Source organism: Mastigoproctus giganteus, chromosome 11 (assembly GCF_048544385.1).
Source record: "Mastigoproctus giganteus isolate SK-2022 chromosome 11, ASM4854438v1, whole genome shotgun sequence".
In the NCBI taxonomy this organism is placed as follows: Eukaryota; Metazoa; Arthropoda; class Arachnida; order Uropygi; family Thelyphonidae; genus Mastigoproctus; species Mastigoproctus giganteus.
Genome location: NC_143585.1, coordinates 34,588,422 through 34,606,338, shown reverse-complemented (window position 1 = coordinate 34,606,338; position 17,917 = coordinate 34,588,422). Strand labels below are relative to the sequence as shown.

At 39.1% G+C, this 17,917-nt stretch overlaps 1 protein-coding gene across 1 annotated transcript in view; it reads right to left on the bottom strand.

Moving 5' to 3' along the window:
- The window catches only part of LOC150077889 (Y+L amino acid transporter 2-like), a 145,791-nt gene that overhangs the window by 66,786 nt on the left and 61,088 nt on the right, over positions 1-17,917 (bottom strand). Inside the window, exon 2 of the mRNA XM_090384197.1 lies at positions 11,895-12,020. Within this exon, the coding sequence (XP_090240323.1) occupies positions 11,895-12,020 (126 nt within the window). The remainder of the gene's footprint in view (positions 1-11,894; positions 12,021-17,917) is intronic.

Below are 17,917 nucleotides of genomic sequence, written 5' to 3'. Positions count from 1 at the left end.
TGAACTTTTAAGTCTCGAATTTTGTGTTATTACTGACATGCGTTCGTTTTAAAAACTATCAGTAATGGAATTTCTTTATGGTAACCAAAAGAACTCTACAAAAATCAGTGACGTCTACTCGCCGTAGAAACAGTTACCAGATGGTGATTCCAACTTTTCAAAAAATATCATTTGAAAGTAGTGAAACACTAAGGCAATTCGCTGTGAAATGAGAAGCGATCACCGATATGAGAGAACTAAGGCAATATAATTTTCTAATATCATTCTTCAGTTGGCAGGCAAGGAACGAAAGCGGGATGAAAATCCTGGAATAACTTACAGGGAAAACACTACTTCCTCTGCTTGATATTGGCTAACTTCAGTCTCGATTGAAGAGGACTTTAGAAATTCTTCCACCGTAGATGGGTATCGAGCCCAGACCGAAGCGAAACCACTATACTATCACACAGCAGCGATGTGTTCCTACAGTAATATTAGTGTAAAATGTCTATTCCTGCTTCCATCTTTGACTATGAACAGAAAGTTCATTTTCTGTAGCGAGGTTGCTTATGGTCTCGATTATGTAATGTGAGTACCAGTGCCAGTGTAAGTTATCACAGAACAGGTATTATTGGTTTTGATCCATAAGATGGATAACCACCAAACGTCCCACTTTCAATATATTGTCGTTGTCAATAAATAAAAAAAAAAGGCAGCTAACAAAGGTAAGCAATAAAACAACAGAACAGATACGAATACATTGTCCACTTGCGTAGATAAATAACTCAACTCAACTCAACATCTAACTCTCTTCAGCTAGATGGGCTGACCTTCTGAGTGCCATAGGTATGTTGGAAATCTACCTACGGCAAACGTTCTTTAGACCTTGGCTGTGGATACAGGAGGGTTAGGGTGAAGTACACCGTGTCCGATCATGCATGAACTAATGTATCCGATCACATGGAGCTGTCTGGCGTCTGTCTGAAAATTGTATCCACGACGATTTCAGTGGGGGAACGTTCTGGAACGTCGTTTCAAACCTCGGTCACGTGCCTATATAACAAAATTCACGATATATACCGATGAACAGACACGTAATTAGATAATTAATACGGTGAGAGGTTTGGTTACTATATTTTATTAGCGTCAGAGAAAGAATAATTTCAAATTTCAGTAAAATTTCAGACGAAACGGAGATCTGGTCGATACTAGTCCAGTGGGGAGAACAGCAAATGCTAGTTCGAATTATTATAAGTGGAATAACTGGAAATAAATGGATTGGGGCGTATTTTCTGGATCCTAGTTTCTGAAGATTGTTTTACTTATCTGATCTTACTGATCTCGGATTATCCTTGTATGTGGAATAGCTCAATAAACTCTCGCTGCCTGAGAATATTATTTCAAGACAGTACTTTGGTTACAGGATAGAAATCATGTCCACTGTTCTCTTCAGTGTTGAGGATGTCTGAGTAAAACAGGCTTGTTTTTTGGTGTTCTCCAGACGTATGAGATTGCGAAAGCAGGGCGGTATTGTAGATACCGCTTCAGTTCACTAATCCCCGTATAGGAGTGGATGTTTTTTAACTTCGCCCAATCTAAAAATTCTATTGCTAATGCAGGGAACCAATGGAATGGGACAATGCTCCGTGCGTTTTATACTAGAGCACACGAAGCATTTTCCCCAACGTCTCCTCCTCGGTTCTGGAGAGGTGAGCTGGGGGAGGGAATGATGGAGACGCTTGTTCATGGCGTTTGAATGATAAGGATGTGATTCCGATTCAGAGGGAGGTTTTCATCCACTCTCCTATGAATTTTAGGAGCAGGAAGGGACCTCTCCTCTAACAACCCAACATAAATATTTCTACCAAAACAGAGAAGGAAGAAGGGGACGGTAATCATACTAAATCCTTTATGCTAGGGATACGAGCTGTACACAGAAGTAAGCGAGCCCTACCAACAGGTACAACATATTATGAGAGTTCTGGTGAGTGGTTGAAAATTATTGAAAATTTTAACAAAAAATAAATGAAATAATCACATTGCAGTAAAACCTCGATTTTTAGCTATATCCGATTGTCCATTAAACTTGAAAGAAATACACATAGTCTTCGAAGTTGTCAGAATGTTTGGGAAAGTATTGTATTGTAAAAAAAAAAAAAAAAATAACAAAAACATACACTGCCCTACCGTTAACATCCGGACATCATTCCATGGATGGGGAAACGAGTCCTATGCATGCAACACGTCACAGAACCTGCTATAAATATGCACACTGGGATTCAAACACACAATTGCAAAAGTCGGCATGCAAGATGACAAACAGAATTACCTCAATAGTCAACAGAACTGATCACCTCAACAAATGCTAGACGCCGAATAACATGATATAAGGAGCGCGAATCCTGGACTGTAAAACAGTCCTATGGATAGACGAGTCGAGGTTCCACTCTACCAGTCTGATCGCCGTTCCTTGGTGTGGTGAATGCTAGGGGAACAGTTCCTTCCTGATTATATCCTCCCAACAATGAAGTTTGGTGGAGGCAGTGTTATGGTATGGGGCCTCTTTCATGGTTTGGCTTGGGCCCATTAGTCGTTATCGACAAAACCATAAATGCTGTGCAATACCAGGATAGTCTGGACAATTATGCACTTCCAACATTATGGCAATACTTAGGGGAAGACTCATACCTGTATCAGCAAGACAACACGCCATGCCACAGTGCTCGGGTCGTAACAGTGGTTTGAGGACATGGGTGTGGAAAAGTTGGATTGACCAGCCCAGAATGCTGATCTGAAATCTATCGAGCATCTTTGGGATGTATTGGATCGTCGGGTACGTGCACGTCGTGATCGCCCAAAGAACAAGACCGAACTGGTGGCTGCCTTAAAGGTCGAGTAGAGGAACATATCACCTGACATTTATAAAAAGCTGGGTGAGAGTATGCCGCGAAGATTGAAGACCGTCATAAAAGCAAAAGGTTTCAGCACAAAATATTAAATGACACAATAAAGCTTCTTTTTTTTTGTCTAAAGGCAGGTGTCCGGATATTAATGGTAGGGCAGTGTATATTGCATTATGTATTTTACTGCACGTACTTGTTTAGAAGAGCATTAAATTTTCGCTATATGGTATAGTGGAAATGGAGCTCTGACTAAAGTTTATGTGGAGTTTGAAGGGCTCTTGGGTAACCTCGCTGGAGGTTCACATGATTCATTACCGTTGTCTGACACGCTTGGCAGGCTGATAGAAAGTCATGGGGTGGAAAATTCTGGTTTTCTGACCCTCTGCTTTATTGTGAAAATATTTTAATTCTTGGTAGATACCATCAGAGCGAGGCAGTTCGTTACCGGAACCGATTCGGACGTTGTTCGGTTTTTCCGAAGTCCATTAAAGTGAGGGTTGGTTGTATTAGTATACATCAAAATATGCAAATATGCAAAAAGACCAGCTTTTTCTGTATCAGCATTTAAAAAAAAAACTATATAACCTATATCCACTTTTATCAAACGCTTCGCACCACTGGAAGATGCCGATTCATCTGCCTTTTAACAAAAGGAGACGTTTTCAATCTCTGTAAACCACATCTTCATATTTTCTTTCTCACCATGAATAAGCCTGGGTTTTAAGTCCTCACTGCATGCAGATTGGTACTTCAACAATTATTTCAACAATCAGCATTTCAATAATTTCAACAATCGGCATATCAATTATTCTTCGGACCCTTTTGAGAAGTATCTTTCTTCACATGCGGTTTCCACACCTAAACAACATTCCAAATGCGGTTTTATCATTGAATTGTATGACGGAACAATAACTTTCTTCGTCCCAAAAGCAAAGGTATGGTAAATTTTTCTGGCCAACTTCTTACACAGAATAATAACCATATGTTTCATTGTATCATAACACCATAACAACCCAAGTCTCTCCACTAATGTTCAACTGAAATTCGTGTGATTTCTTTTTTCATCCGAAGATGATTTCCCAGGACAACAGCCTTTCAATTGCAGGCTACAAAAATATTGCGACCGTCGGACAGACAGACAGCTTTCAGATGGTCCAACACTTTTCTCCCACAAAATTACAGGAATTTTGCTAGCAGGGATAAGAAGGTAATTATTCCATTGTACAATGCAACATGGTTAGACTGTACCTTCAGTATTGCATACGGGTCTGGATGTCTCATTTTAGGAAGGATGTGGAACTACCGAAACGGATGCAGGGAAGAGCAACGAGATTGGTAAGGAGAACAAAAGGTTGCTCTTACCAAGAAAGGCTTCAGTTCTGCAAATTGCAGCATATCTGAAGACTAGACACCTGCGAGGTGATCTGATTGAGGCGTTTAAGGCTTTAGTATTAACCATCATTATAAACAGCAACTGATACTTGTTTTTGGAGTTCATTTAAAGCAATTCTGAATTGCTAGCATTAAGAAACAACTGGGTCGCGTAAATTTAAACAGAAAAACAACTGGAATGCAACCACAAAACTGGTATGAGTTTTTATACTAACATTCAGATGAGGCTACAAAGTAATTTTTGCACATTACAGTGTAAACTAATTCTTGTTTATGATTATTTCGGTGATTTATTTAGATATTTCAAAAGCTCTGTTACACGTTCGAATTTTTTTGTTCCACTGCTACATATCTTAACTGTCATGCGAACTGTAAAATACCTTCCAGTGCAACTTATTACAGCAATGATAACTATGACTACAAGGATTACTGATTTAGGTGTTCTTTTCCATCGTTAATTAATATTCTGGTCATAATACTTAGTGCAAATTAAGCTTATTTTTCCACATTCACAGATAGGCCATGCTTTTCAATCCAACTGCAAATCAGCTGAATGCCTTTTTGTAATTCTTCCCAATCAATAATTCGCGTGATCTCTTTATACAATTTCATGTGATCAGTATAAGCGTGGAGACTGAATTTGGTCTCCTGTAATCATGAATTATATGTCATTCAAAAACATCCCAAAAAAAAGGAAACCAGAGATGGTCCCTGAGTAATGATCTCACAACTCCCATACCAGCGAAACTTAATAGACAATATATTATGGGGAACTGAGTCAAAAGTTTTTGCAGATCTAAATAAATTATATTCATCAAGGGTTTTCCTAATATCATGTTCCACTGTATGGTGATTTGAAATTGTCCACTAACCTCTATAAGGCCACAATGAACGTGATGAATTTTATTTTATTATGAATGAAAGCTGTTATTTTAGGCAATGGGCTAGATTTGTGGATTGGTCTGTAAGAAGCAGGATTACTCTTTCACTTTTCTTGAATAAGGGACTAATAACAGTAATCTTCAGTTTGTTAGGTAAATGACAAGCCTTGAAAATCATATTTATAAAATTTATCGATTGTTCAGATAACACAATATAGCAATTCTTCCAACGAGCCATTGGAATACTATATAGATTGGTATTTTTCATTTTTTTTTTTTTTCGTATATATCACATATTGTTTGTTGCCATATGCTGGGTGGAGGAATGAATAGGCAATATGCAGGCCTTCATGGACAGCACAGTTGGTAGGATCGTCATCCTCCCCATACCAGGTGGAAAAGACCTGAGTTCGAATCCTGTGGATGATGGGAGGAATTTTTATGGGCTTTTTCACAACATGACTGAATTAGTCAGTCTCAGGCAAGGGTAGCATGGTTTTTTATCCCGGAAACTCGGGTTTTTCATCCAGCAAACAAAAAATCGACCTCAAAAACACATGCAATTTGCCTGACAAGCAACATGACCTTAGTTTCCAATGTTCCTAAAACCCAACAACAACCAACCAACCAAAATGCGAATGCGCAGAAACGAAATGTTCTCGGTTCGCACATAAAATCGCTACTCTTTGCGCTTGTTTTACTATTTGTTATCGTGGCTGAAATGTAACGCACTGCGTACATTAAGTAATTTGTTTTTCTTGTTATTTCTTTTGAGGAGATTTTTTGAGAAGATTAATTTCTTTTTACTAGAACTGGAATTCTGGAATTAGGCTTTTGTGGGTGGGGGGAAAATACCCCTAAAGCTGACCGATGAAGCCTGAAAAATGCAGCGGCTGTTGGGTGTCCGATGAACCAAGTGTTGTACGAATTTTTCTGTATAAACAAACTGAAATTGCGGAAGTGGTGCAGCATCAAATTGCTAACATACCCGACAGAAACTCTTTGATGCTTAAAAACCAGTTGAAAGGCCGAAGCAATAAATGTAAACTTCTTTAAGAAAAATAAATAACAAAAAAAAATGTATCTCTCTCTCTCTGTCTCTCTTAGATCCGGTAAGATACGAAACACTTCTCGCTTCAGTTGTCGGGCTTTTTTGATCTTTTCAGCCATCTGGTGTCTGCCTGTCTGCCTTTCTCGGTTATCTCACCAGTTATGTAAAGTCGGAACAGATAAATTACAGGCTACATTTCAACGTAACCCATTTTTAGCAATTATTTTGTCCTGTGGTAATTAAAGAAATGTCTTCAGCGTATGGCTATTTATGATTTTTCATCTTTGGAGCTAAAAAAAGATTTCAATTCCACAAAATCCCATAATTCTATAGAAATAAATAAAAAGAGCCTCAAACTGGGGCTCTTTTTATCTGTACTAGTGCGGATTATCAGATATTCCGGATTATTGAACATCAGATCCTGTATTTTGTTTTGTGAAAACCCTGGCAGAGCTGGCCTTGAAGAGTGTATTCCTGGTGTATTTCTCTACCTCTGCCCTAAAGAATATTTGTTTATACGAAAGGCTTTCTTTATAGATTATAGATTATAGATGCCTCTAAACAGTCCTTAAATTGATCCCAGTGATGTCTACGCCTTGGGTGATTGCCTTCTTTGTTCAATCTCCGTCAAGCTGGCCCAACTCTATTGTTTAGTGGGGAACCTAACGTTTTAAACATTTTTTCTAACGTCTAGTTTTTTCTTGATTGGAACTCGAAAATCGTTAATTTAATCCTCTTCCAGCCTTAATGAACGTTTGATCAAGTGAACTGATAATAAGGTTAATAAGGGATCTAGAGGCTATAGATGCACAATTTTTTTAAATTTGTCCCAGTGATGTCTAAGCCTTGGGCGATTCTTTGTCTTCAATCTCCAATCTCCGTCGAGCTGGCTCAACACATTTTTCCTAACGTCTAGTTTCTTCTTGATTGGAACTCGAAAATCGTTGATTTAACCCTCTTCCAGCCTTAATGAACGTTTGATCAAGTGAACTGACAATAAAGTTACTAAGGGATCTAGAGGCCATAGATGCACAACTTTTTAAAATTTGTAAATTGGTAAATTCAATTGTTCTGTATATAAATTATGGTTCTATACCACAAGCACAATAGCGTAAGTTTAAATTTGAAAACTTAAACGATTCTACAGTATACTAATGTGAGTCGAGAATTGCCGATTCTTATTCTATTGGATCGAATTTTTAACAAGAAAGTCTACCAATTGCAGATTCTGAAAATCCGGAACCCTTTTTTAATATAAAAAAATAAGAAAATAAAAAAGAACAAGACAAAAAAAATTAACAGCAGTCAAATTGCTTATGATAGAGACTGAGATACCAAGTAAACGAGTTCAATAGAGAAGATCCTACAACTCTTGCTTCAATTTTAGCTTATCACCCAAGAACTACTTCCTGATCAGTTGCTAGTGTATAATAACCTACGAGAATCGTGTCATGACTCAGAGCGTCTACCTACTTACTCCGCCATGATATATATAGTACATCGACTCGTGCATTGAACAGAGCCTCGTCACATACGGGGAATTCACTAAAACGGCCATTCGTTCAGTCTGATGCAACACTCCCACCAGAGACTCGTTGTCTCAAGGTTTGCAGGCGGGAACGCGCGAGATTAAACGAAAAGGCCAAGTCTGGCGAAATTTCAAACCTTTATTGCGTAACCCCTCAGCATCTATTCCCAGCAGGAATATAAAAACGAAAGGGGAACTGTCCAAAGGGGTGAGTAGCAGTGCCGATTTATGGGTAGTAGAGAAAGTGAAGTTTCTGATTCCTTGCCTTTATATAGTTCGAAATGTGTCTTGTCGTAGCAGTTACCGAAGGAAATTTATTTGCTCATACAATATTCGTTTCCTCTTTGAGTACTGAAGAAAGGGAGGAGAAAACCAACACTCTAAACTATCTTTGGTGTTCTTGAAATTTTAAAAGTTCAATAAATATTTTTAGATCTTCTCCAGTTATTTGCAACAAACCATTACGTAATTCTTCTAATAGGAGTGTAAAGAATTTCTCGGTCTGTGATAGAAAATATTCTAAATACATCTGAAGTAGTTTATCCAAACTGGAGCCCCCGGTGGACACCAAAAGCTACAGTCCTTAACTTTTCACTTTTTAGATATTTAAGCTAAAATCTTACTTCTTGTTGTTGTATTAGGAGCATCAGCGATTAAGGCTATATTGCTCCATGTATACTGTCTGTAGTCGATTTTCTGTTTGCTGGACGAAAAACTAGAGTTTCCGGGAGAAAAACCATGCTATCCTCGTCTAGGATCGATTAACTCAGCCACAAAAAGGGCCATAAAATTCCTCATGTCATCGATGGGACTCGAACGCAGGTCTTTTCCACCCAGTGTGAGGAGGACAGCGATTCTACCAACTGTGCTACCCACGAGGGCCTAAAATCTTACAGTTAAAGTGATGTGCCATTCAGTGCACACAGTCTACGACTATCGTCTTAGAATCTTTGTTTTCCTAGACAGTTAAACTGACAGAAATCTCCAAAATCCTTAACGGAAAGAAGTTGTAGATTAAACTGTTGGCAGCAGAGGGCAGCCATTATTTATTTTTCAAGCTGTTGTGTTAATATATGGAGAGACCGAGGCACAAGCATTAAAATTCCAAGTCTTTCCTGTAGCTGTACTTAATTTGTTTCATTTCCGCTATAAATATTTCAATTTCATCTGACCTGTCGAATAGATCTCCACTAAAAACGTGTGGGGTAGTCGCAGCACAACGACAGTACAACGGACTCACCAATGGCATAGCCTTGGCAGACGCACAATGCGGAAGTGCAAGTTGTCTAGTTGCAAAGAGAGCCTTGTCTGGTGGCAAAGAGAATAACCTTGAGAGCATTCGTCTGAGGCAGAAGAGATTCAATAGTTCTTTTGCATTTCTTTTAAGTCTTAAAACGCTGATACTTAAACCGTTATTGTTATTATTTTTCCTTATGCAACCAAGCTCCAATACGAGTCGGTATGTCTGTAGTAGTGTGTTCATGGGTTGGTTTGCCTGTGGGTTGAAAAGCTCGGAAACCCATTTTTTTGTTGGTTTAAACAGCTTTTGGAAAAGTAATGATATAGGTCCTAAGACTGCGAATATTGAGCACGACGCGCTTTTTTTTGAAGAGACATACTGCTATATTTTTAATTTTTCCCTTTTTTTTAGGAAGCACAAAATAGAGCACATAGATTTAAACTAAGAAAGGAGTTGACTGCAGATCACACGTAAGAAAACATCTTAGTCAAAGAACGATTAGTTACTGAAAAAACTCCCATCTAATATTTTTAGTTGGTTGGTTGGTTTTGGTCGCATCAGCAACTTCGGCCATATTGCATTATTTTCTGGACGAAAAATCAGAATATCCGGAAGGAAAAACCGCACTACCCCTCGCCTGAGACCGATTAACTCAGCCAAGTTGTGAAAAAAACAAGATTCATAAAAATTCCTCGCGTCATTGACGGGATTCGAACTGAGCTCTTTTCCACCCGGTGTGGAGAGGACGGTGATTATACCAATTATGCTACCCACGAAGGCCTAACAGTTTTCTTTCTCTTTTCACCACTTGGAAATTCAGTTTTTCATCCTGAAAACAGATACAATTACTTTCCAGACATAACGTACCTACTAACACCTCATGGTCTTAGCTGCCTCGGTGCTTATCGTTTACTCTTCCCAAGAAAACGGGCTAACAGTGAAGTTTCGTCCAAATTTTCATCCAGGATTCTGTTAATGATATATATATTTAGGAACCTGGCCAGTAGACACAAAATGGCTCCTCCCATTATATAAAGCAGGGGTTGTGCCACATCGTAATATTCTATCTCAATTGGGTCTTTAAGTCTGTGTGCAGTACAAGCTTAGAGACTCGATTTTAAGGTCCTGCCAGAGCATACCCAAACATCGTTGCGGATCAGGTACACACTGCAATGTTTACAATGTTTACTCCTATGGCAGGGGTATTTTCGAGATAATAATGCAACCATCCGCTTCGCTAAATATGCGAAAGAGTGGTTTAAGGAACACGAGTAAGATTTCGAGCATCTGCGCTGGCAAGTCCAATCCTCGGATCTCTGTCAGCACAACCCTCTGCCCACATCAAACCATGAATCGAGGACAGTTTGTTATATGAATGGCCCAGTATTCCTCGTGTTACTTTTCAACACCTTTTTAACTTCAGAGCATGTCGTGTTGGAACAGTGATTCGGACGCATAACGGTCCAACACGCTTTAGACTCATAGCCCTAAAACTGTAGCCAGGCAGTGCAGTTCAAAAAAATTCAAAATTAATGATTTACAACTACTAATTTAGAATTCTTTTTTCATACGATAGAGAGGGCGCTCCAGAATTTTTCTCTATCTAACCCAACGGTTAGATAGAGAAAAATTAGATGGATAAACAAAATCAGACATTATAATGTCATAGGATTTAGAGCACAGAACAACCGGTTGTTATTTCTGTTGCAAGCTGCTTTCTATATCTTAGGATATCTGAAAAGATTTACGTCGACGAAGCACGTATCCCCCAGCTTCCTTTCTTTGTCTCCGAAAACTAAACGGAGTGATCTCTGAATTATGGCCACATACCCAATAACGCGTTAGGCCACTGTTCTCACGGATAACAGCCTCTGCTCGCCCAGGCATTAACTCCACTAGATTGCTGAAGACATCAGTAGGGATATGCAGCCATGCTGCCTGCAAGACTTTCCACAGTGTCGGAATAGATGACAGTTGCACAGTCCATACGCCTCTCTTCCCATAGGTGTTCGATTGGATTGAGTCAAATGAATATGGAGAGTGATATCTTCACTGTGTTCTTCGAACCATTCATGCACAGCGCGGGCCGGATGAGAGGCGCTTGATTGTTCTTGCCAGAAAAACATGTCCCATATTAAGCTGCTACTGCCACCTGCCTGAATACTGGGCACCGTGTATGATGGATCCATGAATTGGTGTTACTTGCGCCACACACTAAGACGTGTTGCCCCAGGTATTTGGACTCATCTGACCAGCCCACTCGTTTTCAGCCTTCCAGTGTCCAACCAGCTGGTCACTGGACGACTGTGAAGGGTTTGTTGTTGACACCAAAACATTCGCCGTCGACGATGACCAGTGGTGAAGAGAGGGTCGTTTGCTGTGGAATATTTTTCTTGTATTCTCCACATTGTATTGCGATGTCAACTGTCGCACAATGACCTGTCGTTGAGCCTATACAACGCACTGCACCCTTCGCTTACCATGAACATCGCCATTTCTGATACGAAACCCGAAGTACGAGCGAGCTCACAGTTATGCCCTTTTGAAACTCCGTGATATCGTTACAACGTCCCATAACTTCTACTTTATTACTTTGACTTGCACGACCCGATGCGCTCTCACGGGTTTCACAGACGGTAAGATTGCTGTCCTTTCCACACCAGGTGGAAAAGACCTGAGTTCGAGTTCTGTTGATGACGTGAGGAATTTTTATGGGGTTTTTTTTTTCACAACGTGGCTGAATTAATCTGTCTCAGATGGAAACAAATTAGAACTTACATTAGGAGAAAATTTCATCATCGAATACCATCACGGTTTTCAAATCAAAAATCAAATGATATTTTAACAAAAACCATAGGACTTTATCTCAATATATTGAAAATATTTTCTTTCTTATTTATATCTTGGACTGAGGGCTTACCTTGGCCAAGTTGCACGAATCCTGTAATGATTATGGTTGCTAGAGCAAGAAGTTTGCAGTATGTGAAAATATCTTGTACACGTGTAGCCCACTTGACATCCCAGCAATTAACAAACGTCAATAAACCTGAAATGAAAGAAATATATTCATGAGAAAGGATAATAATTAAATCAGTAAAAATTATGAGCAATATTAATTAATATGTGTACTAAACACGAGATCGTTATTTGATTCGTAAAACTTTCTGGATTAATTTCACTCACAGGTTTGACGTGGCCGAAATGTTACCACAGGAATAGAATAGTACAAGCTGTGACCGTAGTTCGAGTTCACGTAACCACTAAATATGGTACTATTCTTGTGTTCTCTGTGTGGTAAACTCCTCTGCTATATGCGACCATCCTGAAGTGTAAACAGTATATTTATTAAGCTCAAAATACGCAACATAAGCAGACAAAAATTCTAAATAGGCTCCATATCTCTGCACAGGAAAGTCATTGACATAAAATTTTCATTTGACTCACCCTAAACAGACTTTACAAAAGTCTTCATCACTATGTCTTCATCATTATGCAGCAATATAACAGTGTGAATTTCAAAGTTCCTTTGAGCAACGTTTGATAGGCTCTTTAACCAGAAACTAATCAAAGTGAATCTTCCGCTTGTGACTATATCGAGGACCCGGTCCGGTAGTAGCAGAGGATAAAAGTTTGTAGTCCCATTGAGCACATGTATCAAATAATTGGTTGTTTTAGCCATGTGTCTTCCCCACATTAGAATTTTTTTCTAGATGTTTATCACTGGCTTCAATTAAATAGCTCAATATGTGGTGCCATATTTGGATGCATATAAAGAAAATAACCATTTTGTTTTACTTATGACACTTTTCCTCGACTTCACAGTCTTCATGTATTTAGCATATAGTAAAGTGCAGCCATTATCAACCCACTGCAGGATGGAAGCCTCCTCAACAATTCATGCTGAGGGAAATGGACCATAATCTGCCACGCTGGTCCAGTGCGGGTTGGCAGATCGACCGTATTCAGCAGTCAGGGGCTTGAACCCCGGTCTACCCAAAGAGCGTGTGCTACTGCACTCCCGCTCCTGACCATTCGGCTACGGAGACCTTTCCTTAAGGATTTCTCAACATTCATACTTTTAAAATACACTGAGACAGCTTTTCATTAGGAATACTCAAACTGTGACTACATGACTACTTCAGTATTCATTAGAAAATGAATAATTCCGCGTGAAGAATGGGCCAGAGACGTGACCTAACCAAGTTCCTAAGCGGAATGATTACTCGGGAAAGAATATAGGAGGCGAATATTTCGGACACGGCTGCTTTTGCCCGTACAGCCATGTGTTGTGTCTCGTGTGCAAAAAGAATGGAGAACCACCAACCAAAAGTCCCATACAGGTAAACCACACGTTATTGGCCATACGTTATTATTATTCACGTTCTTCAACAAAGCAGACAATCCATGGTGGAGCGACTAATCGCGCAATACAACACAGGTGTGACGCCACCAATTATGAAGTGGTCCAGGCATCGGTTACACTTTGGCATCTAACGATCAGCGCTTCACAGGAGAAATAACGTACAGGTCCATCGTTTCTGATCAAGTGCACTCGTTTATGGTGACCATCTCCCGGATCCCTAAGGCATTTAACAAGACATGCTTCTTGTTCAGCCCTACGACAGCCTTGGACTGGTTCAACGAGCACTTTTTAAAGTCTTCTGTCCTCCCAAGGATGCCAAACTCTCCCGAACTCAGTCTATCGAACATGTTGCAACCCTGCAGATTATGTAAGCTGTGATGCGCGCTAAAGGTGGCGATGCCAGCAAGTAGGCATTCCTAACACATTATTATTCATCAACTTTCATTAATATTCATTAACATTAACAGAATATAGATATTTATTGTTTCATGAGTTTTCAATGCACTCCGTTCCCTACTCACCATTTGATGCCAATAATTTTTTGTTGTCAGTAGAATTTAAAAAGCGTTTAAGCGACCATCACTTTTCAACCCGAGAAAAATTACGTACATTAATATTCCAGTTACGTAACCCAAAGACGCATTCAGCAATGACCTCCAATAGCATGGTAAAATTAATGTGTCAACGTATTCCCATTAGCTGAAGAATACATCGAAAAGAACTAATAACGCACCAGTTTTATTTAATTTTTAATTAATGGGTAAAATTTTCGGAGCATATTTGTATTATTTCAGGGGTGCATCCTCTAAACTAGATATTCTTGAGTTGGGTTTTACTGTTAGTAAGGCCAAATGATGGGAAGTGAACTTTTTCTGCATCAACCAAAAAATAGCCTTCTGTTATTCACTGCGATGTTGCATTTGTATCTCTACCCCTGGTTCTTGTCTAATCTGGGAGCGAGAACAGACTGTCCTCATTCATTTCACTCAACTTCTTCAGCATACTTCATATACACCAATCAAATCTCCCCCTTAGATCTACACCTTTAAGCTGTTCTTCATATGACATCCTTTTTTGAATGTCCCCTACAGAACTATGTCTTTTTTTTCCAGGTTGGTCTCCAGCCCTGACTACAATATTCCATGTACAGTCTTACCATCGTCACGTATAGAATATTAATGGCGTCCTTCTCCCTACTACCAAAGGTCCTATAAATCATCAACAGGACACCATGTGCCTTCTTAGCTGCCTGTTTATACTGCATGGAAAATTTCATGTCAGATTGAATAATAAGACCTACGTCCTTTACGACTTAACCACTTTTAACTCCTCTTATCCTAAGTTATAAATGACTACTGGATTTTTGTTCCCCAAGTGTATAATCTTACATTTAGAAGCATTAAATTTTGCCATTTTCGGACAACGCATGAAACCAATCCGAAACTTTTTGAACCAACATAGCTTGGCTCGAATTGCTAACCACTCACCCTACCTTCAAATCATTAGCAAATTTTGACAGCTTCCCATGGATATCATTTATGAAAATTAGAAATAGGAGGTGACCCAACAATTGTTACCTGCATCCAACATCAAATTACATCGTAGTAATTTATGAGATTGGTCAGACATGATCTCCCCTTAACGACCCTACCTGGGATCTATTCAACATATTCTTGTCGAGACGGTCCTGAATCAAATCCTTAATCACATTTGCACTTCTCCAGTCCAGGGGAATTTTCCCGTAGTCTAATGACGTTCTCATTAACATTACCATTGTTTTGATACACTCCCATGTAGCCCTTTTAATTACAAGTGAATATACATATCATCTCCCCAGGGAGCTTTGCTCTCTTTTTACTTCATTAGCTTTTCTGACAAATGCTTCTCTGAGACCATTCTGTGCCTATTTTAAATCAATATGATTCCTTAATATTTCCCAGAGATTTGAGCTTCCGTTTTATTATTTTTTTGCTGGGCTTTCTATGGATCTTCCACTGCGACCAATTAAGAGATCTACTTTATTTTACTTTTTTCTTTTTTGTGTTACCATACAAAAATTCCCTATCCTCACTGAATGATATATAGAGGACATCGCTTTGATTTGTGTTACTGAGCTTAGGTTGTGTTTATTCTTTATATTTTTGGATTTAAGTGCGGATAATCGTATGTAATCATCTTTTGGAAATCAAAAGGGGTAAGTCCTGAAAGTTTTGTGGCATTCAGGCACGCCGTACTATCCATCACCGTCTTAAGTCTACACCCATAAAAGAACAACCGTAAATATCCTGATTAAGTTGTTTCTACAGCAAAATACTTTGCGATGCTGAATGGTAGGTACATCGAACTCTTAAGTGATTTATTTTTATACCTTTTTATTTATCCTCTATCTGTCATTTGATAAACTATCAGATTAAACTGACCTGAATTATCATGGTAACGTTTTAATGGACTACACCAGAGTAATAAATCTTTTTTCTCTTAGAACTCAAATTCGTACTGTCAGCTAACGAAATTACAGTACCATAATTTAGTTGATTAATTTTAAAGGATTTATGGATTCTACAACCCAAGATGGACAGAAACTCATGTATAGTAAATTAATCTAAAACAAAAGTTGGGAACCTACAGCGCACCAACCCCTCCCTGAGGAAACAATTGAACTCAAAGAATAATAAGACAAAAAGAGAAAATAGGTAGATACCAATAAGGTGTGTATCTACGTTTCAAAAAGTCCGTTATTACAATTTTCTTTTTATAAATTATGATCTCTGGCTACAAGTGATGTTGTACCATGGAAATGGATATTCATGATTCCAAAGTATACGATTACTCAACAGACAGGATTAACTTCGTCAGGTCATTCATCATAAGTACGTGAGGTGTGGCGCAAAAAGTAGCAAAATGAGGTCACATGCAGACTCGATCAATATCAGGTTAACGCAAAAGTTGTTAGATATCCAGAAGTTCGCTGTCCAGAAGTCTGCGTGTAATGAAGTGTTCCCAAATTACGCGGGTCTTATGAGAACGTCACCATTTAGGAGACAGCATTTTTTTAATTTCATTTTATGTTTAATTTTTATTATTTTTTTCATTCATTGCGTAAGCAAAACTAAATAGCAATCTCCAGTGTTTTTATGTATGAATACAAATAGTTATTGTATGAAATTCATATGAACAAGGAAAAATCGGGTGTGGGGGGGGGATTTTAAGAAACCAGACTCAAAAAATATCCGGTTTTCTTAAAATTAATTAACAAATACTAGCTATATACCTTTGTTGACATTAATGTCTGCCAGGGGCAAAGGTTGATGACGTTGTAGAGCGAATATCATCTTTTAAGGGCACAAAAGGTGATATAGTTGTATACGTTGGCACTAATAATATTAAGAGTAGGAGACCGGCAGAATTACTTAACAAGTACAGGTCACTGTTGAACAAAAGCCGAGAATTAGGGTTGAATTTGAAAGTGTCTGCAATTCTGCCCAGACACGATAGGAGGGAGTATATGATGAGAGCCTTGTCGATCAATTTGGCCCTGGAAAGATTGTGCAAGGCTCAAGGAGTAGAATTTTTTTCAGCCTGGACTGTACTTGTTAACAGGAGAGATAGCTTCTACAGGGATGGGATACACTTAAATAGAAAGGGTGCAAGAATATTTGCTGATGCTATCGAGGCAGTGTTAGGTGGGTCGGAAAACTGCTAGCTTGGGGGGAGACAAAGACCAATAGATTGACAGTGGCCACTGGCAGAGGTGAAAGAGATTCTTGCACTGCTTCTATTAGAATGAGCAGAAGCCTGAAAAACAAGATGCACGGTATTTCAGAGACTGCTGGGAGCCATTGCGGTACAAGTAAACACATGGGTTGTGTTAGGGTAGCTAAGAATAGAAACAGGTGCAGGTATACTTGCGTGTACACCAATGCTAGGAGTTTAGTAAATAAATTTGATGAATTTGAGGTATTGCTCGAAACATCAAAGGCAGATATTGTTGGAATATCAGAGACGTGGTGTCACACAGATATAAGGGATGCAGAACTGCAATTTGGGGAGTACAACGTCTACAGAAAGGATATATACAGGATAGGAAGGGAGGAGGGGGTTATGCTATTAGTTAAGAAACACATAAAATCCAAGGAAGTGAAGCCAGTCGACATCGCTGGACGGTGCAGTGTCGAGTCAGTTTGGTGTGACATAAGCATTGGGAGATCAAAATTGAGAGTAGGAGTGTGCTATAGGCCTAATGACTCTGATGAGTATAATAAGAAACTGTACAGGGAAATAGAGTGGGCCAGTAAATCAGAGAGTCTTATAATGGGCGATTTTAATTTCCCAGATATTGACTGGAATTTGGGGGCTGGTTACTCACACACTAGCAGGGCTTTTGTGGATTTATTGGATGATTGTTTTCTACATCAGCATGTTCGGGAGGCAACTAGAGGGAGTAATACTCTTGATTTGATTATCAGCAGTCTTCATGCATTAAGAATCTGCAGATAAATGAACCACTAGGTGGCAGTGATCACAGTGTGCTGAAGTGGGATTTACTCAAAGAGGTAACTACCATTAGGGGTAAAGGGAAG